The sequence below is a fragment of the Panthera onca genome, chromosome A2 (genome assembly GCF_046562875.1).
Source record: "Panthera onca isolate mPanOnc1 chromosome A2, mPanOnc1 haplotype 2, whole genome shotgun sequence".
Lineage (NCBI taxonomy): Eukaryota > Metazoa > Chordata > Mammalia > Carnivora > Felidae > Panthera > Panthera onca.
In genome coordinates, this window is record NC_138340.1 from 57,042,983 (window position 1) to 57,068,365 (window position 25,383).

At 48.9% G+C, this 25,383-nt stretch overlaps 1 protein-coding gene and 1 non-coding gene across 2 annotated transcripts; both read left to right on the forward strand.

Annotated features, from left to right (window-relative positions):
- The first annotated feature begins 457 nt into the window (after positions 1-457).
- COPG1 (coat protein complex I subunit gamma 1) lies at positions 458-24,662 on the forward strand. The gene is made up of 24 exons (XM_060631904.3): positions 458-610; positions 1,527-1,579; positions 2,023-2,103; positions 2,365-2,436; positions 2,545-2,624; positions 4,078-4,153; positions 4,428-4,520; positions 4,927-5,013; positions 6,301-6,458; positions 6,550-6,683; positions 7,779-7,846; positions 8,087-8,275; positions 9,208-9,303; positions 10,414-10,657; positions 11,475-11,550; positions 13,918-14,021; positions 14,490-14,615; positions 14,910-14,978; positions 18,177-18,319; positions 18,629-18,800; positions 19,840-19,937; positions 20,918-21,056; positions 21,625-21,723; positions 24,167-24,662. Exons 1-24 carry the CDS (start codon positions 574-576, stop codon positions 24,295-24,297), a joined length of 2,625 nt encoding a protein of 874 aa, XP_060487887.1. The 5' UTR covers positions 458-573; the 3' UTR covers positions 24,298-24,662.
- Positions 3,375-3,481, forward strand: LOC132679920 (U6 spliceosomal RNA). The gene has a single exon (XR_009610406.1). It is a non-coding gene; the product is annotated as a U6 spliceosomal RNA (small nuclear RNA).
- Positions 24,663-25,383: the final 721 nt, after the last annotated feature.

Below are 25,383 nucleotides of genomic sequence, written 5' to 3' on the forward strand. Positions count from 1 at the left end.
TAACAGGAATTGACTTGAGCACCTACTGTATGCCAACACTAACCACGACAGTGAATAAAAGACAATAAAATCGATAGTGTAAAAATACAGTGTGTTATATGGTGGTTCGAGCCAGGGAGAAAAAAAATCAGGCGAGGTAAGGAAACAAAGTGAAGCCACCCAGAAAAGGTGAAAATAGTAACAGGTAACAATTGGGTGTCTACTGAGGGCCTCACCTTCGAAAGCCCCTTTAAAATAACGCCACAACGCAGTGAGGCAGGAACGACCGCTCCCATTGCACAGATAAGGAGGACGTAAGGTGCAGAGTTGGGGTGGTCAGCCCCGAGTCTAAGGCCTCCGCCCTTTCCCCCCGAGCCCCCAGCCCTTGGCCCGCCCCTCCCCGGCAGGGAAAAGGTTAACGCAGGGCGCAGCGACGGAGAGTGTGCGCATGCGCAGAGCGCGGATTGCGCTTGCGCGGAGATCCGGGCGACGTGGCCGGCCGGAAGTGGTCTGTGCGGAACCGCCGCCGGACAACCCCTGCTCGCTGAACCCGGCTAGCGCAGGGCTGCTGCTTTGGGCCCCGCCGGCACCACCATGCTGAAGAAATTTGATAAGAAAGACGAGGAATCGGGTGAGAGGGCGTAGGCTTGGGGGAGGCTGGACCCTCTTACAAGCTCTCTGCACCCTCCTTGGGTGCCTCCTTCGGGGCCTCTGCGTAGACCTGAAGCCGAGACCCAGTGAGGGGCAGGGGCTTATGCCAAGGTCGGCAACTGGTCAGCGGCGGGCCTCGGAGAGCCCGAGCATGCTCCGCTGCCCCCACTCGTAAGCTCGGACCACGATTCGCTCGGTGACCTTGGGAGGGTCACTCTCCTGTGGGCCTCGGTTTCCCCAGTTGTCAGGGGAAGGGGCAGAGCCTGGTGAACCACTGTGACTTTTCGCCGGGTGACCTCTTGATATTCGCCGGGCTGCGTTGCTACTGGCCAAATGGGGCGTAATCTGTGGAGCCAATGTTCTGCGCTGAGAACCCTCTTTAATGTAACTACTCAGCAAATATGTATTGGTCGCTTACAGTGTTCCAGGCACTGTACTGTGTCCTGATACTGCAGTGGAACAAATGAGACACTCAGTGCCTGAGCTGGGAATATTAAAATGGTCACAGGCGAAGTAGGGAAGATAGATATCAACCAGATAATGACACATATAATTAATTACAAATGTGACATTTGCTGTGAAGAAATCCCAGTCACCAGATGATGGTTCCCGCATATTGTAGGGATTCAGTTAAGTACAAGTTGCATACATGAATGCAAGACACGATGCTATGAGAGGCACAGAAGGACTATGTCAGGGTTGCTAGGTGACTTAAGGAAGTGGTTTGAGGTAGAGTGGTAGGACCTATATGCAGGTTGTAGAGCTTTGATTGCCATTCTGGAGTAGTTTGAACTTGACTAAGCAGACGGTAATGACATCTTTCCCTTCTCTATGTCTCTGTATATGCAATTCAGGCTTACAACCTGTACTCACTCTTCTCCGTTCTCTGACTTTAGGTGGAGGCTCCAACCCATTCCAGCATCTTGAGAAGAGTGCAGTACTCCAGGAGGCAAGTGTCATTTGTCACCTGCCATCCCAAGTGTTCACAGTCAACGTGCTCAAAATACTAACACATTCAAAGGGGTGGTTTAAAGAACAGTAGGGGAGAAAACCTGTTCCTGGAAAGACAGGAACGCTTTGCTCCTGGAGAGAGTTCAATACGCTTGCAGTTGTTGTCGTTCTGTGTTTCTCTTTCAAGGTAACACGTGTTTACTGAGTATCTGTTAGTAAGTCAGCATGTCCCTAACTGATATTTAGGGCAGATTTCAGGAGTTCTTAATAGATGGATTAGGGAGAAAGCAAAACAAAACTTTCCTTATGAAAATAAGCTTATCCAGGCAAATGTATGTATTTACCCTGGGACTTCTCAGAGCTTGAATGTACCTGAGAGGCAGTCAATGGAAGGGAAATAAACTAAGTCAGAAGGTAATGTTCTTGGTTGCTTCTTTTTAGGCCCGTGTATTTAATGAGACACCCATCAACCCTCGAAAATGTGCCCACATCCTCACCAAGATCCTTTACCTCATAAACCAGGTAAGAGAATGAAGTTTGGGGGCAGGGATCATGGTGCTGGGAGTTGTTGGGGGCGTTAGCATAAGTCACATAGCCCTTAGGGTATTTGATAGCTCCTGTGTGGATATAGCCCAGCTCTGGGTTCCCTCAGGGTCTAACTCTGATGTGTTTGCCCTTGATGGAGCCTCTGTAGGGTCTGTGGATGTGACCTGGGCTGATCTGGCAGGAAGAGCCTTCTGGCCTCTCTGTCCCAAGCTGAGACTTCGTTTTTGATTAAAACAGGGGGAGCACCTAGGGACCACCGAAGCAACCGAGGCCTTCTTTGCCATGACCAAGCTCTTTCAGTCCAACGATGTAAGTGCCCACAGTCAGTATGGTCTACCTTTGTGTGGATTGGAGTTTTCCTAACCTTGGCTTTCGTGTTGAGTCAGTGGTCATAGGCTTTTCCTCTCTCTTTCCCAGCCCACACTCCGTCGGATGTGCTATTTGACCATCAAGGAGATGTCTTGCATTGCCGAGGATGTCATTATTGTTACCAGCAGGTGAGTCTTCGGGTCTGTGTATGGCTCCTTTGACGGGTGCCATTGACACAGAAGCCATTTTTACTCATGTGTATCAGGTGATGAGACTTTTGTTTGACATAATGTCAGGTGCCCCTTCCTCTTCTGTCTCCCTCACCTTTCAGTTACTGCTGCCCCTCCATGGCACTCTAGAGTGTGCAGTTTCCCTAGCCTTACCTGAGGCACAAACCCTTCCTTGCCTTGATTCCTCTCAGTCAGCTGAGCCAGGCTGGAGCTTACGAAAGACTTTAGTGAGTGCCAAGAGAGAACACAAGAAAAATAGACATAGAGAATGCAGGGGGTATACAAACAGGTTCACTTCCCAAGTACTGGTTTCTGTGTTAGACTGAGTTATTCAGGGGAAAGGTGTGACTAAAATATAATCCCTGTCCTTAAGAACTGGAGCTCAGTTCTCTTGCCACAGTTTATGGGGGGCGGGGAGATGCTATACATTCCATTGTAGGGTGGTTTAGAAAGCATTTTTTTGAACATCTACCAGTCCCTGTGCATAACTTTGGGAAGCTAGCAGTAAGTAAGGTAGACATGGCCTCTGCAGTCCCAGAGAAACAACCGAGGAGACAGGCATTAGAATATATAACAGAGTTTATCCGGGGAAGTATGATAGGGTGTGAGAACAGACCAGAAGGATATACAACTTGAATTTGGATCAGGAAAGGCCCCCTAGACCTGTCTGAGCAAAGTGCTGAAGGATGAGCAAGAAATAGCAGGACAGTGCTCACTTCAGCAGCACATATACTAAAATTGGAACAACTCAGGGAAGATTAGCATGGCCCTTGCACAAGGATGACAGGCAAATTCGGGAAGTGTTCCATATCCCCCCCCCAAAAGAATGAAAGAAGCCACTGAAAATTAATCTCTTCCAAAAATGCTTATTAATAGCAGGACAGAGATGGAGAGGGCCAGGAGTACTCTAGGCTGAGGGAATAGCAGATGTCAAGGCCCGGAGAGGAGAGTCTCTGTTAAGGAGTTTATGCTTGATGGTAATGGGCAGTAGGAAGCCTTGGGAATGTTTTAATCCAAGCAGGGGAGTGACCTTGATTTTTGAGGAGGGCGGGGTGCAAGTGAGCGAGGGACTCACCCAAAGTGGGGGTCGAGCTCACCGGATGCGTGGCTCAAGCTCACCCGATGTGGGACTCGAACTCATGCACCGTGAGATCATGACCTGAGCTGAAGTCGGATGCTTACTGACTAAACCACCCAGGCGCCCCAGAGTCTGGAGTTTTGTAAAAAATCTCTCTTGTTGCTGCTTGGAGTTTGACCGGGAAAGAGTAAGAATACAGCAAGAACGCTAGTTAGACTTGTGTAGTAGTCCAGACAAGGGGGTGTGACTAGAGCTAGGGAGGAGCGGGTGCAGACAAGGGCTTGGGGAGGACAGGCCATGCTCCTGCGCGGACAATGCCTTCCCCTCCCACAGCCTGACAAAGGACATGACTGGGAAAGAAGACAACTACCGTGGCCCGGCTGTGCGTGCCCTCTGCCAGATCACTGATGTGAGTCTGCTGCCCCTGCTGAGCTGTTCCTCTTTTTCCCTGCTTCTTGGGCAAGGCTCAGTCATGATCCTCTGTGCATGCATTAGGTTGTCCCACGTCTCCTGAGCAAAGCACTGAGCCAGGTGGTGTGGGGATGAGGGTAGGGTGCAGTAACACAAGAAACAGGTTTGCTTCCTTCCTTCTTGTCCCCACTCTTCCCCACCCATCACATGCACTCCTGACGGTTGCCAAGGATTGATTGGGTCCCCTTCTGCCCCACCCATTGTTCCCACAGAGCACCATGCTGCAGGCTATTGAGCGCTACATGAAACAGGCCATCGTGGACAAGGTGCCCAGTGTCTCCAGCTCTGCCCTGGTGTCTTCCCTGGTATGTAGCTGGGGACCCTGTGGCGGGGGCCTGGGCAGCAGATTGGGAAACTGAAGAAAATATCAGAGTTGCTTTTCAGTAGGAAAAAGAAAGTTTCTATATCCCTTCCCAGATCTGAGAGTCCCACCCACCTTCTCAGTGAAGAGTGCCTGGGGAACTCTTGACCCATCCCTTGGGGTGACAGATTGTGGGGAGTTTGGGCCTCGTGGGAGATCTACCACCAGGGCAGAGAGTGAGGGTGGGAGCCATCCTTGTGTGCTGTGTCAAGAGAACCAGGACAACGGAGAGGCTCTGGGCCGTGTCTGAGGGAAGACCCAGAGCTGGACTGAACTGTGAGCCAGGGCCAGGAGGCATGATGGCAGGGCACCCTGTCTGCCCGCCTCTTAATGTACTCTGTTGCCCTTAGCACCTACTGAAGTGCAGCTTTGACGTGGTCAAGCGCTGGGTGAATGAGGCCCAGGAGGCGGCGTCCAGTGATAACATCATGGTCCAGGTGAGGTGTGAGCAGAGCACTGATATTGACGATTCTTAGGCAAATGAGCTGGGACTGGTGATTCAGAAATGGACGCTCACCCCAGAGATCCTGGTGTCCCCTAGCAGGAGCAGGCTTTCATCTTTTGTCACTGGATTGTGGGGAGACTTGGGGGTTTGGGGAAACGATCCAGGGTACCACTTGGCATGGTTTAAGTTAGGAGCTCCTTACCGGCTGGAACTAAAATGTTCAAGTGTCTGATAACCAGCTGAGTCATGTTTTGGGATATGGGATATAGCAAACTTGGTCCAGGCAGCCAGAGAGCCTTTGCCGAGCTGGCTTTTTTAGTGATGCATGTAAATGTCTTGGTGGGGCTTTCAGCTACTTAACACTTTTTCAGTGACCTAGTCCAGAAATTCCTTTTATCTCTGTAAGACAAGTTTCCTTGTCTATAAAATCGGAATGAAAGTTTCTGCCTCACAAAGCCGTGAGGATAATATGAAAGAGCATCTAGAACATCTGACTTGTCGGGTACATACCTGTGGGCGCCCCCTGTGTGTTTTTCTCTTCTCTTTCTCCTCACCCCTTGTGCTGATTCTTCTCTCCAGGGCCAGCCATGGCCCCTCAAGATCTTTCCCAGTGTCAGAGAAGGCTCTCCCATACAAGGCACCCACAGTCGCATGACTTAGCCCTTGAATGCCACCCTGGTAAAGAAACAAAAAAGAGCAGAGGGAACAGGAAATAACTCTGTGTACCTTATATCTCCAGAAGGGTAATCCCTTGACTTTGAGCCCTCCAGACCTAGCTTTGCCAGTACCAGCCATGTGTCCTTGGGCAACTCAGTGAGACTAAGAGTATCTACCTTCAGGGGTGGCGTAAGGTTTAATTCTACAAGGTCTTGTATGAGGTGTGCTGCATGGCACCTTATAACACCTGTCCATGCTCAGGGCCTGGCACCCACTTTCTCTTGTTGAAGGACACCTGGTCTTCCATTCTTTCATCACTGTGGTCTCTGTTGTCCCCTCCACATCTGTACTCATGATGCCTGTTGGGGCCCTTGCTGAACTTGAGGGCGGGAGCTAGACTACACACAACACTCACGTGGTGTGGTGAGCATCGTCCCGGGGCCATCCGTACAGAGCATCTGGGGAAATTGTCACAGCCACTCTGCGAGGTAGCTACTGTGATGCCCATCTTAGACACGAGAAGGCTGAAGCCCAGAGAGATGCGGAGGCCTCTCTCGGGCCACACAGCTGGTAGACCTGGGCTTCACGCACCTGTACTCTGCCACGACCTCCCGCTCTCTAGTACCATGCTCTGGGGCTCCTGTACCACGTGCGGAAGAACGACCGCCTGGCTGTCAATAAGATGATCAGCAAGTTCACCCGGCATGGCCTCAAGTCTCCCTTTGCCTACTGCATGATGATCCGGGTGGCCAGCAAACAGCTGGAGGAAGAGGATGGCAGGTAACGAATGGCTCTTGTCCCCCTTGGCCAGATGGCGCCCTATTCCGCGCTGGGCCATCCCCAACTTCTTGCCGCCCGTGTCCTTTTGTAGCCGTGACAGCCCTCTGTTCGACTTTATTGAGAGCTGCTTGCGCAACAAGCACGAGATGGTGGTGTACGAAGCCGCCTCGGCCATCGTCAACCTGCCAGGCTGCAGCGCCAAAGAGCTGGCCCCCGCTGTGTCAGGTTACACACCTCCTTTCGCCCCGGCCCCACACATCTGTGCCTGCTGGGAACTGGGCCCTGGGCTGGGGGGTTGGAGGAAACAAAGAAAGAAAGAAAGAAAATGCCCTCAGGCCACGGCGGGGTGTTAAGAAGAGGAATTGGGACCTAGTAAGTACCCATTTGGTGCCAGGCACGCTGTGCCAGGGTCTCTCACACTCATCATGTTTGGGTACTTTGAGTTCCATCTTACCATTAAAGAGGCTGGGGCGCCGCTAAGAGGCAGAGATGGGGTTCAGATCCATGCTGCAGCCTGTTGGGCTGGCTAGTGATGGCAAGAGGCCCTGGTGGAAGAACCCAAAATTTATAAAACCAGGTTTTATAATTGCTTGCTAGGGGCCAGGCTATCTCAGGCAAAGGAGAAGGCAATTCAGAGGGGTCATTCAAAGCCTGCATACTGGAGCCCAATAGCCTGGGTTGGAGTCCTCGCTTTCCTAGAGCCAAAGCACACGGAGGGCTTTGCTGCCTGACATGCAACCATGTACAATAGGAACCAGGGCAGTTGTTTAAGGCAGGACTGAGGTAATTCTGCTGGTCTGCATACATGCCCCAGGAGAGAGGAGTGGAGTTTTACTTTGGATAAAAGACTCAGGCATCAGGTATGGGTAGTCCTGGATCTCAATCCTTGTTCTGCCATTTACTGGTAGCTAACCTAGAGTTACGTGAGTTTTACCCGTGTGCCTCAGTCTCTGTATCTGTTAAATGGGGATAATAATAATAGCTGCTTTGTGGGGTTGTGAGAAACCAATCAGATAAGGCACAGCAGCTCCTTAGCACAACATCTGGCACATAGCAGGTGCTCAGTAAGTAGCGGCCGTCATTCACGAGACCCACTGGGCTCTCATAAACGTATTAAAGCCTCTGTGCTCGTGAGCTCTTTTCCTTGGTTGGGGTGAGGGTGCCAGCAGGGATATGAGCTGAACAGAGGGTTTGAGTCAGAACAGCTTCATAGCCCTCATGTATCCCCCATGCCCTGCCTGACCATTCCCCGGAGGCCTGAGCTTTTCTAGCTGCCGAGCGGCGAGGGAGGCCTGACATGTGGCATGTATCTCTCCACAGTGCTCCAGCTTTTCTGCAGCTCCCCCAAGGCCGCTCTCCGCTATGCTGCTGTCCGTACCCTCAATAAGGTGAGAGTTTAGGGGTGGGCAGAATGAGCACTTTGCCTTTTGAGAGGGTCGGGAGGTGCTTGATCCAGCTGGAGGCGTGTCATGGCCCCTGACCGGAGCTGCAGAAGGTGTAACACTGATCACAGTTGCTTCCTACAAGATGGCGAGATGAGCCCATCCACAGGACCTCTGACCAGGCCAGAGTCATCCAGTGGAATGACGGAAGTCCCTTTGTATGTCTGTTCTGTCCTCCCAAAACAGGTGGCCATGAAGCATCCGTCAGCAGTGACAGCCTGCAATCTGGACCTAGAGAACCTGGTTACAGATTCAAATCGCAGCATTGCCACGTTGGCCATCACCACACTCCTCAAGACTGGCAGCGAGAGCAGCATCGATCGCCTCATGAAGCAGATCTCGTCCTTCATGTCGGAGATCTCAGATGAGTTCAAGGTGCCCAGGCATGCCTGCAACACCCACCGTTCCCGGAATGAGGAAGATGCTCTGTGCCTGCTCCCTTACATTCCCCAGCCCCCAGGCCAGGATTGACCTGGGCCTGGTAGGGCTTGAGGACTCAGTGGAAGAGGTGGCACATCGCTCTTCATGGGGCTCGCCCTTGGGAGACGCGCACATCCAGCCTTGGGGTCTTTGTCCGTACGGTTCCTTCGTAAGGCCAGTGGCAGGGCATGGGGTGAGGGCTGAGAGCAAATGTTGTTAGAGATTTCTAGTTTTCTGGTATGGGCTGATGGTGGTGCTGTTGGTCAATTTGGGGAAGGAGGGAGAGTCAGGTCCTAGGTGAGGGAGGTAGGAAGGTAATGATGGTGATCGCGGACGTGTTGAGTTTGAGGTGCCGTGGGTACCAGGTGGAGTTGTCTGGTAGACATTCGCTAACATTGGGCTTGAGCTCGGACACAGACAAAGGTTTGGGAGTGAGTGGCATGGAAGAGGTGGGTTAAAACCACGGGAGGAGGTAGGACTGCCAAAGACACCGTGTGCAAAGGGGAGAGGGCCCAGGCCAAAGTACCCAGGGAGGAGCCTGAACAGCCTATAGGTGGGATCGTGGGGGTGGAGGTAGGAAGAGAAGCAGAACAGGCAGGCTGTAGAGGGACCAGTGGACCTACCCTGAGGTCTGAGTAGAAAATCAGAGTTTGGGGGACCCAGAGGCTGGACCTGGGGCTGTTGGAACTGATGTGCCTGCTACCCTACTTGGATGGGCTCAGGGATCGCGTGCTCCCTGAGGGTAGAGATGGAGTTCCTCTCAGCTCCTTGCCCTCTGGGTCCAGGGCCTGGCTGGGCCTAAGGAAGGACTTGGTTGGCACTTAGTGAACTAAGTAACTCAAGCCTGGAGGCAGGGGCCGCTGCTCATACACGTCTGTTTGACTCAGGTGGTGGTGGTCCAGGCCATCAGTGCCCTATGTCAGAAGTATCCTCGCAAACACGCCGTGCTCATGAATTTCCTGTTCACCATGCTGCGGGAAGAGGTAAGAGCAGGCATTTGGGGCATGCCAGGTCTCCTGGTGCAGGGAGTGACCTGGCTGTAAGCTCCATTCTCAGTTTGGAGCCAAGAGTCTCTTCTTGGAAGGTATGCATATCAACCCGTTGGCCAAGTGAATTTCTTGGTGCCTACAGACCTGACAATATAAACATGCACCAATTCCTAGTGATTACAGTAATAAGTAATGACTCACCACCCTGGCTTTAAAGTCACAGCAGATGCCCTGAGGCGATGCTTTGTGCTGGAGTCAGGAAAACCTGTGTTCTCTACTGGTGCCTAGTGTAGAAATTTTCTGGGCCATTCTGGGACCTCCAGCATGGTTTCTTCTGCAATTGATGCTAATAATTTGACATTGGGTTCTATTTTTGTTTCTCACGTGTCTTAGTGATTCACTTACACTACCTTCCTTGAATGTCTCAACGAAACCAGGTAATTCAGAGGAGCAGAAGCAAAGGGTTTTTGGAGTAGATTTGGTCCCTACATATCTGGTTGCCCCTTCACCCCAGCACAGAGTGGCCCTTGGACCAAGAAGCCCTTGCCTTGGGTGTCATTGGGTCTCCTGAGATTGGAGGAGGGCACTAATACTTAAGAAGCCTTCAGCTAATAGGTCCAGTACTTTGGAGACACTAAACAGCATACACAGTCTTACCCTCATAACAGGTCTTGTCAACAGACATCAATTTCTCCCTGTAAAAATCAGGGATCTGAGGGGCATCTGGGTGGCTCAGTTAAGCATCCAACTATTGATTTCGGCCCTGGTCATGATCCCAAGGTCTTGGGATCAAGCCCCGTGTCTGGCTTTCTCCCTGGCTCGCACTCTTTTCTCTCTCTAAAATAAAATAAAATAAAATTCTTAACGAGACACAAAATGTTTCTATTTAACAGTTGACTGTTAGATCTGGAAGGGCCCCAGCGAACATTCAGTCCAGGCCTTTTATTTTACACAGAAAATAAGGTAGAGCCCAGATAGCCAGGTCCCTTACCTCCATGTTCTGTTTGGACTGCTGTCCTCCCTGGTCCTGGTTAGGTGTTGGGCCTCCCAGCTCATTTCTGGAGAGAGCAGCCTCCTCGCTCAGCTTGACCCCTCCCACTGCAGGGCGGCTTTGAGTACAAGCGGGCCATCGTGGACTGCATCATTAGCATCATTGAGGAAAACACAGAGAGCAAGGAGACCGGGCTGTCACACCTGTGCGAGTTCATCGAGGACTGCGAGTTCACCGTCCTGGCCACCCGCATCCTGCATCTCCTGGGCCAGGAGGGACCCAAGACCAACAACCCCTCCAAGTATATCCGCTTCATCTATAACCGCGTGGTCTTGGAGCATGAGGAGGTCCGGGCAGGTGGGTCTGAGCCAGGGCTGAACTGGGGCTCTTTGCTGCTTCTTGAGCAGATGACCTGTCAGAGGGACCTGAGCCTCAGTCCCCAGGCACTCTGTGTTCTAGCCTCACCAGCTCCGTGGTTTATAACATTGTGGGCAGGATCTTGGATGCTTGCGTGTCACCCAGTTCAGTGGTTCCTTAGCTCTGACTTGTATTGTTGGTTTTTGATTTTTGGTTTTTAACTTTCACTATATGTTGGTGTTTAACTTTTTCTCTCTTGCTTGCTTTTTTTTTTTTTTAAGTGTTTAGGTATTTTTTCAATGGTTAGCTTTATTGAGGTGTAATTCACATACTGTAAAATTTACTCTTTTGCGTGAGTATGCAATTCAGTGTGCATCCATCATACTCTTAACTTTAAATTTACTGTTCTTCTCATGCCCCCACTGGACAGATTTTTCCTCTTTCAGCAATTAATATTCATTAAGTAATGGGTCGTTTTCTCATTTATATAATACAAAGGCTAACTGAATTGAACCCATTTGGATACAGAAGGTGAGAAGCCTGTGTGTGGCTAGCTTCTGTGGCCACGTCGTAGTCAGTGCTGAAATGGCTCCTGGAACCCAGGAATGGGACTGTCTTCTCCTTGAAACAGCTGAGGGAGTTGAGGCCCAAAGGAGGTCCACCCAGGGCCACTCATTGCACTGCAGGCAGTTGTGGGCCTCCAGGCTGAGAACTGCTTCACTCAGGACCTCTTCTGCCCAAAGATTCGTTACAAGTACTGGAACTGTCGTGAGCTGTCAGGTGGGTTAAGTAAATTATATTTGCTTCATAAACACAGGCGCTGTGAGTGCTCTGGCCAAGTTTGGAGCCCAGAATGAAGAGATGTTACCCAGTATCTTGGTGTTGCTGAAGAGGTGAGTATAGGCCAGAGGTCCCTGATGGGTGACGGTGTTCCCCGGGGGAGAGGTTATACAACAATGGATTGTAGGGGGAAAAAAATAGAAAGCATTGTAAAGCATGGAAAAATATCATGCAAAAATCCCTCCACCTAGGTGTGACTATTGTTGAGTTTTTTCTTCCATTTTTTTTTTAATGCCTTTCTTTTTTAAAAAATGGCTTTATTGATACACAGTTTGCGAGCCATACAGTTTACCCATTTGAAACGTATAAAGGGAACCTGGGTAGCTCGATCAGTTGAACATCCGACTCTTAATTTTGGCTCAGGTCATGATCATGGGACTGAGCTCCATGTCAGGCTGCGTGCTGAGCGTGGAGCCTGCTTAAAATTCTGCCTCTCCTTCTGCTCCTCTTCCCCACTCACACTCTCTCACTCTCTAAAATAAAAAAATAAAATTCTGGGGCAGTAGGTGGCTCTGTGGGTTAAGTGTCTGACTCTTGACTTTGGCTCAGATCATGATTTCACAGATCATGAGATTAATTAAGCCTGCGTCAGGCTCTGCACTAACCTTGCTTGGGATTCGATTCTCTCTTTCCGGCTCTCTCTGTCCCTCCCCCTACTTGTACTCTCTCTCTCAAAATAAATCAGTAAACATCAAAAAATAAATAAAACGTATAACAAGATGTTTCCTTTTTTTTTTTTTTAACGTTTATTTATTATTGAGAGACAGACACAGAGCGTGAGCAGGGGAGGGGCAGAGAGATGGGGAGACATAGAATCTGAAGCAGGCTCCAGGCTCTGAGCCGTCAGCACAGAGCCCGACGCGGGGCTCGAACTCACAAATCGCGAGATCATGTCCTGAGTCCAAGTTGGTCGCCCAACCGAGCTACCCAGGCGCCCCTAACATGATGTTTCTTAATATATTCACAGAGTTGTGACCATCACCATAATCTAAGTTTAAAACATTTCTATCATTGCCAATAGAAACCTGATATCCATGGTGTTTACCGGGCAGAGTAAATGTCTATTAGGCTAGGACAGTATTTTCAGTGTGGGTGTTAGTTTCCAGCATTAAGAATCCTTGGTCCCTGTGGTTTTTTGCAGTGTATGGAGTTTGGTGAGGCTGTTTTCAGCTGTGCCTGCTTGCCTGTTTTGCTGATTAGCGGGGGGTTTAAAAAAAAAAAAAAGAAAGAGGGGCGCCTGGGTGGCTCAGTCGGTTAAGTGTCCGACTTCCTCTCGGGTCATGATCTCGCAGCTGGTGAGTTCAAGCCCCACATCGGGCTCTGTGCTGACAGCTCGGAGCCTGGAGCCTGCTTCGGATTCTGTGTCCTCTCTCTCTGCCCCTTCCCCTGTTCGTGCTCTGTCTTTGTCTCTAGCTCTGTCTTAAAAATAACGTTAAAAACTTTTTTAAGTACTAAAGAAAAACCCTATATTGATTAGTAGTCACTGCCCTCTCCCCAACACCTACTCCCCCCCAGCCCTAGACAACCACTAATCTACTTTATGTCCCTATGCATTTGCCCATTATGGTCGTTTCTTAGAAATGCTGTCGTACAATCTGCGACCTTTCCTATGTTTGGCTTCTCTGTGATGTTTTTTTTAAGATTCATCAATGCTGCAACATATATCAGTACTTCATTCCTTATTATGGCCAAATAATTCATTGCACGAGCACACCACATTTTATCTATTCACCAATTGACAGACTTGGTTTGGTTTCCACTTTTCGGCTCTCATGAATAATGCTGTTATGAACATTCACGTACAAGTTTTTGTGTGATGTATGTTGTCAGTTCTCAAGAGGAGATGCCTGGGAGTTGAATTATTGGGTCATATTAAATTCTTCTTTGACATATGCTGCTGGATGTAGGAGATTGCCTCCTTCACTGGGTGGGCTTTAGGGAGTGGGCCCGGGGAATATGAATGTGGCCACCTCTTAGGTAATGAGCTAGAATTTTATAGGCCCCTCCGTGTGTTTGATGCCTGGATCCCACAGGCATGTTCATCTGGGGACTGAACTTTAAGAGACTTGCTTCCCCTTACTACCGTCTGATGAAACCCTGCAGTGTTCCCCTGCCACCCCTGTGGGGCCGCAGTCAAGATTACCATGGGTTCCCAGGGCGCCTGGGTGGCTCAGCCAGTTAAGCATCCGGATTTGGCTCAGGTCATGATCTTGCAGTTTGTGGGTTCAAGCCCCACATCAGGCTCTGTGTCAGGCTCTGTGATGAAAGCACAGAGCCTGCTTGAAATCCTCTGTCCCCTGTCTCTCTCTGCTCCTCCCCCATTTGTGGGCGCTCGCTCTCTCCCTCTCTCTCTCTTTCTCCCAAAAATGAACGAACATTAAAAAAAACAAAAAACAGATTACTATGTTTTCTGGCTGCAGGTGCGTGATGGACGATGACAATGAAGTAAGGGACCGAGCCACTTTCTATCTCAATGTCCTGGAGCAGAAGCAGAAGGCCCTCAATGCAGGCTATATCCTAAATGGTGAGTTTCCCTGGCTGTCTTCGACTAGGCCCCCTCCCAGAGCTGTGGCCCTCCTCCCCACTCCAGAGCAGGCACACCCTCTCTGGGTAGGGAAGTCTGAGGCAAGACGCTTTGGGCTGGACTTTCATGGCAACTTCATGGCATCACTGTGACCTCAGGAGACCGCGAATCTTGCAGTTCACACCAGTGTGGGTGGCAGCAGCTCAGTGAACTGAAACACTAGTCATTGATAAAAACCTCTCTTCCCATAGTCCTTTATATAAGTCACTCTTGTATACATTTATCACCATACCAGCCCTGTGAAGGAGGATCCAGATGAGAAAGTGGAAGCCCAGAGAGTGTTAAGTGGTTTTCTCAGTGGTCTAGAGTCATACAACTTAGACCCCAGGGCCACAGGCTTCCGTGGGGGATTCCGGCTGCTCATTCTGTCATGCCTTCAGGCAGTGCCTCGCTCCCACTGGCTTCTAGGTCTGACTGTTTCCATCCCTGGTCTGGAGAGAGCTCTGCAGCAATACACTCTAGAACCATCGGAAAAACCTTTTGACCTCAAGTCTGTGCCCCTGGCCACCACGCCCATGGCAGAGCAGAGAACAGGTAAGTAATGTCTGTGCTCCTTGTAGAGACTTTCAGGTCCAGGCCTCTGTTGGAGGGTCTGCATGGGCCGTGAAACCACTAAACCTAGCCAGGATGGGGGGGATTGTACCAAGAGGATGGAACAGTCCTTTCTAATCCTTTCTACGGCTGACTCCAGGATTGGAGACACATGCACACAAACACTCGCTCTCTCGCGTGCTCACACTCTCTCAGGGGGTTGGACCAGCTCTGTGGTCAGCCCCACACTGCCCCATTACTGGAGTTGTTGGTCACCATGTGTGTTTGCTCCTGCAGAAAGCACCCCCATCACAGCCGCCAAACAGGCGGAGAAAGTGGCAGCCACTCGAGAAGACATCTTCCAGGGTGAGTAGCGGTGCTTGGTGGGGCGCTCAGGACTGGGCTTGGTCTCCTCAGCTTTGGGGGTGGGGGGTGTCGTTGCTTTCCTCAGGGGAATTAGGAGAGACCTAATCAACGACAGTTCTTACCCTTGAGTTCTGGGTCCTGAGAGTACTTTAGTCAACACATTTGACCCTCAGGTGGCAGTTATCGGGTCCATTTGGTATTGGAGGAATTGGAAGTTCACAGAGAGAAAGTGATATGCCTAAGGCTGCACCGCAAGAAACTGCAGGGGCTGGAATTAAGATCCACATCAAACTGGCTCACAGCTGCCCCTCGGCCTTGGTTCTGAGGGCTCAGGTCCCTGGAGCCCAGGCCGGTACCTGATGTCAGATTCAGCACAGTTGGGGTCCAAAGACGCTAATACTTTTTCTTGGGTTCCAGAGGGCCTCAGTCCACATTGTTTGGTAAGGTTTTGTTTGGGTGGTTATCTATCCCTCTGGTCTAGCATCTTTTTTTGTGTTTCTTTTTTTTTTTTTTTAATTTTTTTTTAATGTTTATTTTTGAGACAGAGAGAGATAGAACATGAACGGGGGAGGGGCAGAGAGAGAGGGAGACACAGAATCGGAAGCAGGCTCCAGGCTCTGAGCCATCAGCCCAGAGCCCGATGCGGGGCTCGAACTCACAGACTGCGAGATCGTGACCTGAGCTGAAGTCAGACGCTTAACCGACTGAGCCACCCAGGCGCCCCTGGTCTAGCATCTTTTTAAGGGTAGAGGCTGTGTATCTAAGCGACAGACCATATTATCTACTGAATCCCACCATGAAGGACTGACATGTGTCCCTCTTCCTTCATGAAGAATCTCCTGTGCTCATCACTTCTACTCCCAGTCTTCCGCCTTCCCTCAAGTAGTTCTGTGTGGTTCTTTGTAGGTTCTGTCCTTTATATTCTCTATCATAGTACTTAGCACAGTGCCTTCCTTCCTCACAGTGAGCTCCCAATGATTGTTGAATTAAATTACATCCTCCACCACCACCCCCGCTGGGGCACCTGGATGACTCAGTTGGTTAAGCATCAGATTCTTGATTTCGGCTCAGGTCATGATCTCACGGTTCATGAGAATAAACTATAAAAATTAATTAGTTAATTAATCAAATCCTCCCCCGCCCCCATTCCATTTGAGAAGCCTGTCTTCTGTCAACACATCTTTCAGATTGAGCAAAATCTGAATCCTGAGGTAACTGGGATCACTCTCACCCAAAACTTTCCCTTCTGTATTACTTCCCCTTTGCTGTTCTCGCAAATTACCACAAAGTCATTGCCTTAACGCAGCACAGTTATCTTACAATTCTGAGGGCAGAAGTCCAAAATGGGTTTCATTGTATTGGCAGTGCTGAGCTTCCTCTGGAGGCTCCAGGGGAGAATTAGGTCTCTGCTTTTTCAAGTTTCTGGAGGACTCCATTCCTCTCCTGGTGACCCCTTCCTCCGCCTTCACAGCTAGCAGCATGGCCTCTTCAAATCTGACTCTGAGCCTTCTGCCTCCTTCTTATAAGGACACTGGGCCCATCCAGATAATCCAGGATAATCTCCCAGTCTCAAGATCCAATTTAATCATATCTGCGAACTCCCTTTTACCATGTGGGTAAAAGTTCTGGGAATTAGCTTGTGCGTATCTTGAGGCTACCATTCTGCCCCAGCTTCAAAGGAAGACTCTTTTTAAGCCTCTTTGAGGGTATCAATTTCATCTTTAAGCACTCTTCTGAAACCTAACGTTTATTGATCACCTGTTCGGTTCTAGAAGGTTTGCTAGATCCTGACATTTATTGCCTCATTTATCTTCACAACAATCCTGTGAGCAAGATTATTGTATCGATTTTATCGGTGAAGAGTTGGAAACTCAGAGGCATTAACTGATAGCTTCTAGCAGAATCCCCCAGGGTAGTTAAGTGTCAGGTCTAGAAACTTGATATCCCAGTGAAATCAATTCTCACAGAAAAGCACTCTGGTGGCTGATGATCACAATGGCCCAAAAGTGCCTCCTCATTTCTAAGCTGGCTCTTTCTGGGCTTTTCACTGCCTGCACATTCATCAAATATAATCCTTCAGGCCGCAGAGGGCTGAAGCAGTCACAAAGCCTGACTCTGTGGGGGGAGAAAGCCAAATAATAATAATAATAATGCCTACTTTCTGTCTCTATCCATGAAACATGAATGAAGTACGTTCTAAGTTCAGGGCAAAATACCAGATCCCTGGCCTCAGGGCACATTTTCTGTCCTTATAGAGTTCAATTGATTTGGGAAGACAAGTTAAAAATGTTAGAGCAGTGGTCTTCAGATATCAGCTTACATCAGAATCAGCTGGCAAAATTTCTTAAGAATGTAGATTCCTAAAAAAAAAAAAAAGAAATGCAGATTCCTGAGTCCCAAACCCAAAGATTCTGATAGACTGTATTTAGGATGGGCCCGGAATCTCAGTTTTTAATAAGCCCCGACCCCCAGGTAATTCTGACACTAGTGATCCATTGAGGAACACTGCCCCTGCCATAGAATAGGAAAGAGAGCAGTAGCCGCAGGCCGTCATAGGTGGACATCGTGTGCAGGCGGCTATCAGATGTCTCCTTCACCTGGACGGGCCACGTTGGCGGCCTGTGGGCTACTGGACCCAGCCCACTGCTGGAACCTGGCTTTGAGGTGTACAGATGGGCCTTCCCAGGTACTCACATACCACCTGAAGTGGGGTTTTCGGCAAGTCTGAATCTGAAACATCTAGTACTGGCCTTTTCTCTTAACTGACAAATGTGTAGGATCAGTTCGTTCTTTTGCCTGATTCTGGGGCGATAACAGCATTCATCTCATCCTTAGAGTCTTCCTAATCTCTACCTTCTAAGAATCCTTGCCGAGCTTCTAAAGTTGTGGGAGTCTCCAGATGGATTAGGCCTAGGCCATTGGGGATCTCCCAGTCAGTGTTCTGTGGCTGAGGTCTTTTGTGAGACAGAGGGGAAGAGAGTATTCATGGGACGTGGTACAGCTTGAGGAAAGTTAGCGAGAGGAGAAAATGATCAGTATATTTGGGATATAGCGAGTAACCTGTCATTGTATATACATATCTATCCATCTCAGTAGGGTAAAAGCCCTGGAGAATTGGCCATGAGCATTTATTAGAAACCATCACAGGTTGGTCTGAGAATTGAAAGGCTGAGTAAACGTGTGGCCTGTGGCTTTCAGAACAGTTGGCGGCAGTGCCAGAGTTCCATGGGCTGGGGCTCCTCTTCAAGTCCTCGCCTGAGCCTGTGGCCCTCACTGAGTCAGAGACAGAGTATGTCATCCGCTGTACCAAACACACCTTCACTGACCACATGGTGTTCCAGGTGAGTGGGGAGGGCTGAGGCCCTGCTGAGGCTTGGGCCCAGGGAGTGGTCCCGAGTGTGACGGGTCTTATAGGTCAGGAGCCCAACTTGATGCTGGGTTTTGTCACCGGCCGGTATGTGTCTTGCAGCCTTGACCCAGGACCTCTCTGGCTCCTGTGTGTCAACGTGGGGTCAGGGACCCTGTGCGGGGGCACCTGGGATAGGAGTCAGTTTGGCCCATGGGGTGAGTTAGGACCTCCGGGCTCTTCCTTTGCAGCAGGGCTTTGACCTAGAGCAGTGTCTAAGCAATCCCTCTCCTCCCTGGTCCAGTTTGACTGCACAAACACACTCAATGACCAGACTCTGGAGAATGTCACAGTCCAGATGGAGCCCACTGAAGCTTATGAAGTGCTCTGTTATGTGCCTGCCCGAAGCCTACCCTACAACCAGCCTGGGACCTGTTACACGCTGGTGGCACTGCCCAAGGAAGACCCCACAGCTGGTGAGCCCTTCTCCTGACCCCACCCTGGTCTTCTGGGAGGCCTTGGGATCCAGATGGGGTGGGCCAGTTGTGCACCAACCATTTGTCTCCTATGAGAGCCTCAACTCCTTGATTTTAACCTTGAGAAAATCAAGGTTAAATTCTTACCTTGGTTTTCTGTGACCAGGATCAACATGTGGGGGATGGGGCTGAGGGGCAGGGGGTTGCTAGGTGGTAGGTCTTTCCCCTTTTGGGAGTTGGTAGGGGATGAAAGTAGCAAGCCCTCCATGCCCATGAAACAAGTACTGACACAGCTAGGGAACAGGGGAAGAGGTGGGGGGCTCTCAGGAAAGAGGAGGTGTTCACTTTCTTGCCAGGGACTTGGTTTTTAACTTTGCTTTTTGTAGGATTCTGAAAGAAAACCAATAAAATGCATCTAAGCCATTAAAAAAAAAAAAAAAAAAAAAAAAAGGTTGAGAAAGGTTAAAGAAGAAAGGCTGAGTCCTGGGAACTTGTCCTATGTCATCCCATTTCACCTTCATAGAAGACCTATGGGGATGAGTACTGCTCTTACTCCTAGGACTAGGAAATTCTAAGGAAACTGAGACTCAAGTTAAATGACTCCCCTAAGTTCACGGGGCTGGTAAGAGGCAGAACCTGGGTCTATCTGGTCCTCAACCTGTACTCTTTCATTTTACCATGAACAAGCACGGAAACATCCCAGCTCCACCCCTTCCAAGGAACCCACCAGCTTCTTTTTCCAGGCCATGCACAATGGACACGTGACTGTGGCATGGGCTTAGCCATCCTGCAGCACCCCTGCTTTCCTCTTTCTTCCTTTCCTGTGAGGGGACTCCCAGACCCATGACTTGACTCTTTTGCCCTTTCCCAAGGTATCTTCTGTCCAGATTTGTGGAGTCAGATGGCTATTTGTGGGGTTGCCGCTACTGATAATGTAATAGAGGCCTGGGGAGCAGGGTGAGGCCACCTGCCCTATGGAGGAACTCCTCCCCCGCTGTGGTTGGAGTCATCCTGACCATCCAGCCTTTCTTCCTTGCAGTGGCCTGCACATTCAGCTGCATGATGAAGTTCACTGTCAAGGATTGTGACCCCACCACTGGGGAGACCGACGATGAAGGCTATGAAGATGAATATGTGGTAAGAAGCTAATGTCGGGAGGCTCAATTTTGTGCCTGAGGCTGCAGAGCAACCCTGTCCAGGAGCTAACAGCTAGACTTAACGTTTTTCTTGCTGTTTTGGCTCTTTGAAAGAAACCGTTTTTAAACTCAAAAGAATTCATGCTTTAAGAAAAGAAAACTTGGGAAGTGTAAAAACCAAGCATGAACAAACAGGAAAACATTACTCATGGTCCTTGGGAGTTATTTGGAGGAGTAGGCAGGAGTTACGTAATAAAGGTCATTGATTGTGTACATCACACACCTTCCAGTTTCCACTTAAAACCATAGTGTAGGGGCACCTGGCTGGCTCAGTCTGAGGAGCATGTGACTCTTGATCGTGGTGTCATGAGTTCATTGGTTGAACTCAATTGGTTGAGCGTCCGCCTTCAGCTCGGGTCATGATCTTGCAGTTAATGGGTTCGAGCCCTGTTGGCACAGAGCCCACTTCAGATCCTCTCTCTCTCTAACCCTCTCCTGCTTCCCTGCTTACGTTCTCTCTCTCTCTCTCTCTCTCAAAAATAAACAAACATTTATTATTTATTTTATTTTTTAAAGCTGTTGTATTTTTTCACGTACTATATTTTAGAGCTCTTTCTGAATTAGTACATAGCTTTCCCCTACCACCCTTATTTAAAATTTTTTTTAATGTTTATTTATTTTTGAGAGACAGAGCACGAGTTGGGGAGAAGCAGAGAGAGGGAGAGACACAGAATCCAAAGCAGGCTCCAGGCTCTGAGCGGTTAGCACAGAGCCCGACGCGGGGCTCAAACTCATGAACCGTGAGATCATGACCTGAGCCGAAGTCAGATGCTTCACCAATTGAGCCACCCAGGCACCCCAAAAATAAACAAACATTAAAAAGTGGGGGGGAATGAGTTCAGAGCAGGGGCCCAGAGGTATACAGAGCAGGAACTCACTCCCCTGGAGGTATGTGCCTAACTTCCACCTCCCTCTCCCCAGCTGGAAGATCTGGAAGTCACTGTCGCTGATCACATCCAAAAGGTCATGGTGCTGAACTTTGAAGCAGCCTGGGATCAGTTAGGGGATGAGTTTGAGAAGGAGGAGACATTCACCTTGTCTACCATCAAGACACTTGAAGGTAAAATCCTTGGCTACTGTTGAAATGTGTCCTCCCCTTTCACTCCTCCCAACTTTTGTTCCCCAGGGATCCAAGGCCATGTCTAGAGCATATACTTCAGATGCCACTTCATTAAAAGCCCCTTAGAGGGGCACCTGGCTGGCTCAGTCAGAAGAGTATGCATCTCTTAATCCTGGGGTTGTGAGTTTGAGCCCCATGTTGGGTGTAGAGATTACTAACTAAACAAACTCAAAAAAGACGGTGGGGGTTGGGGGGGTGGGGGGAGCGGGGAGGAGCACCCGTGGGTGGTTCAGTTGGTTAAGCATCTGACTTCGGCTCAAGTCATAATCTCATGGTTCGTGAATTCAAGTCCCACATCAGGGTCTCTGCTGTCAGCTCAGAGCCTGCTTCAGATCCTCTGTCCCCCTCTCTCTCTGCCCCTCCGCATTCTCTCTCTCTTTCAAAATAAAAAAATAAACTTAAAAAAAAAAAAAAAGCCCTTAAGAGCAGACTTTGGGGATGGGGTAGTAGTGGTGACACAAAAGGGAAATGAGGTGTGGCTTAATGATGCTGCGATTTCTCCCTACAGAGGCTGTGGGCAATATTGTGAAATTCCTGGGAATGCACCCTTGTGAGAGGTCAGACAAAGTGCCAGATAACAAGAATACCCACACATTGCTCCTGGCTGGTAAGCAACATTTCTAGATGGGAAGTGCCTGGGTAGCTCACAGCCTGGATGCCACTGCATCCTGGGCTGAGGGCTCCCACTGGGAACATGAGGATTCAAATTCGTAGCATTGAAAATTTACAGAGTTAAAAAGACCAGCAGTGGGGCGCCTGGGTAGGTTCAAGTCGGTTGAGGGTGTGACTTCAGCTCAGGTCACGATCTCAGACCTTGTGGGTTCAAGCCCTGTGTTGGGCTCTGTGCTGACAGCTCAGAGCCTGAAGCCTGCTTCAGATTCTGTCTCCCTGTCTCTTTGCCCCTCCCTTGCTCGTGCTGTCTCTCCCTCTCCCTCTCAAAAATAAACATAAAAAAATTAAAAGATATTTAAAAAAATTGTTTTTAAATAATAAAAAAAGACCAGTAGTGAAATGCCCTCTGACCCTCTCATCTGCCTCTCATCCAGTTCCTTGCAACAGGCACCGAAGCACTGTTATTACAAACAATGCTACTATATCCTTCCAGTCATTTTATGGATATGAAAGCTAGGATGTATACATTTCCCTATTTTAACTCAGATATTTATGTGTAAATGGTATATACATTGTTCTGCACTTTGCTTTTCACTTGACAGATCTATCTTGTCAATACATAGAGTTTTCTTGGGTGCCTAGCTGGCTCGGTTGGTAGAGCATGCGACTCTTTATCTCAGGGTCATGAGTTGGAGCCCCACATTGGGGGTGGAGATTAGATTAAAAATAGAGTTTCCTCTTTTTCTTTTTTTAATTGTGGTAAAATCTACATAAAGTAAAATTTACCATTTTAACCTTAGGTGTGCAGTTCAGTGGCATTAAGTATATCCATATTATTGTGTGGTTATCAACACCATCTGTCTCCAGGACTTTTTTATCATCCCAAAGTGAATACTCACACTTTTTTGTAGCTTCCTCATATTCCATTTTATGGTTGTGCCATATTTTATAGAATTAGTCTGTATTGATGAACATTTAGAGTGTTCCAGGCTTTTGCTATTATAAACAATGCTGTAGTGAATAACCACATACATACATACATTCACACATACTTTATTTTGTATGTGTGCCCTAAGGATGTCTATAGGAAAAATTTCCCAAGGCATTATCAGGTTAAAGTGCATTTCTCATTTTGGTAAAAATTTCTAGTTGCCTTCCATAGGAACTGTTTGCCTTTCCTCCCACACTGTGGACAACACAGTATGTATTATCAGTAATATACACAGCATATTATCAAATCATTAGCAAATGATTTTTCACAGTCTGGGTGAAAAATGGTATCTTAGTGTCGTTTTTATTTCACATTTCTTACATATTGGATGAAGTTAATCATCTGAAACGTGTGTGCCATTTGTATTTCTTTTTCTGTGAATTATTTTCATATCCTTTCTCTACTTTTCTACTGGGTTGGTTGGTCTTCTCTAATAGGAATGGAATTTTAAGTCAACATGGAAATTTTCAGATACACACAAAAACTGAATGGTATAATGAACCCTCATGTGCTCATCTTCCAGCTTCAACAACTAACAGCATCTATACCGCCACTCATTCTACTCCCCGCCCTGGGTTATTTTAAAGAAAATTCCAGATACAGCATTTTGTATGTAAATATCTCTAGATCTGGATGTCTCTAAAGTCTTTGTTTAAAGGGGTGGGGAAGGGAGTGCCTGCTTGACTTAGTTAAACATCCGACTTCAGGTCAGGTCATGATCTCAAGGTTTGTGAACTTGAGCCCCCACATGGGGCTCCCCTGCTGTCAGTGCGGAGCCACTTTGGATCCTCTGTCTCCCTCTCTCTTTCTGCCCCTCCTCTGCCCTAGAGGGTGCGTGTATATGCACTCTCTTGCTTGCTCACTCTCGAAAATGATAAACATTTTAATTAATTAATTAATTAATTAATTAAAGGAGTGGGGGCAATACAGTCGTCACACCGAGAACTGTGAACAAAAGGAAGTCAGAGATTTTTTTGTTTTCTTTCTGAGTATTTATAATCAGGGTTGGGAGGCAGCTCCGCTTCAGTGCCCTGCTCACAGCTGATGGACCCCAAGCAAATCATTTCTGGCCACACTGAAGCAACTCAGTCCCCTGGGTCTGGCAGACACCTGCTGTGCGGTTTTGTCATAGAGGGGCTGTCCCTCCGTCAGTGCTCTTAGATTTAGCCAACATGCATTAGAGCCTCTCCCGTGCCAGGTAGAAGCCTTGTATGTCCGTTAATTCATTTGTACCTGGCAGAAGCTTAAACAATGGTTAGTATCTCCTCTACTTTGTAATTGGCAATACTGTGGCTCAGAGGGATTTCAGCCCAGCTCCCCAGTTCCCAGACCCCTTCCATTTCACTGTACCACAGCTGCCTTGATCAGTTGCTGCAGCTGCCACCCTCAGCCTAGCCTCTGCAGCTCACTTCTGCCTTACACACTTGTACTCCTCTCTTCCCTCTAGGTGTGTTCCGGGGAAATCATGACATCCTGGTGCGCTCCCGACTTCTGCTTTTGGACACAGTAACAATGCAGGTGACAGCCAGAAGTTCGGAGGAGCTGCCAGTAGACATGATCTTGGCGTCTGTGGGCTAAGAGGCCAGCCTGCATGGGCCCTACTCCTACCCTCTTCTGCCCACCCCCCACCCCCCGCCAACACTACGCAGAAGTCACACCTTCATCGTGAACGCAGTGGAAACTCCATCCTAAGTCTCTGTATTCAAAAACAATTAGGAATCACTGAAAAAAAAAATTTTTTTTTTAATTTAACCCCTGCCCCAGGACGACTAGGGGGTAACTTTTTTTTCTTTTTTAAAATAGGGGATGATATTAGCTTGTCCTAGAACCTGCTGCCCTGTCACGGTAGGGACATGCCAGATGAATAAAACACACCTCCTCCTGAAATTATCCCCAAGGAAACCATCTTTTCCCTATAAATAAATCCGCATGTATTTATTGAATGACTACTACTTCTGTAGACTCATGCTTAAGCGTTCCCCTTTCCCCCTTCTGAGCCTCCCCACTGAGAACACCTCTATCCCCTTCACTTCCACAGCCTTTTGGCTGCTGCACTTACCTTGAGGCCAGATTGCTCTCACTCATCCCCATCCGAGCCCCAGGAACAAGAGCTGAGGGTATGACAGCAGGCACTGAGGTCATGAACCTGCCCTTGGCATCCTCACCACCACCCTCCTGCTCTAGGTGGTGAATGGAGGCTGCAGAGGGTTTGGGTGGATCACTTGGGTATTACCTAGCATGAGGTTTGAGGTGGAGTGTGCACTGGGGTTTGCCTGCTCCCAGTTCAGTGAATGCACAGAGGAGAACAGACAGGCCTTAGAGAGCACTCTATTGGCTGAAGATGCAGAAATCCTTGGTTCACGACCCAAGGCAGCAGGCTCAGAGGCCTGCCCTTTTAAACTCAAGCCAGGCGGCTTTGCTAATTTCATGGCTGAAACAGGTCTGCAAAGCCTGTTTTCTAAAATCCAGGCCTGACTCTTAGGAATTCAGATTTGGGTTGGGAAGGTAGCCAAAGGCCTGGAAAGTCACATTTTGGTGCCCACTGAAGTTTAAGAGTGACTTGCATGATTCACGTAAGTTTTCCTGATGGTTTCTCAACGTTTGTCCCAAACTCTGAGGCAGTCAGCCTCACTGCGAAGTAAATCAAATGTTCCGTTATCATCC

Bases quoted from the DNA above. Each gene is read 5' to 3' on its own strand.
- COPG1 (XM_060631904.3), top strand. From the start codon at position 574: ATGCTGAAGAAATTTGATAAGAAAGACGAGGAATCGG. The intron at 4,154-4,427 runs GTGAGTCTGCTG...TTGTTCCCACAG, and splicing joins CCCTCTGCCAGATCACTGAT to AGCACCATGCTGCAGGCTAT. The intron at 21,724-24,166 runs GTAAGCAACATT...TCTTCCCTCTAG, and splicing joins CCACACATTGCTCCTGGCTG to GTGTGTTCCGGGGAAATCAT.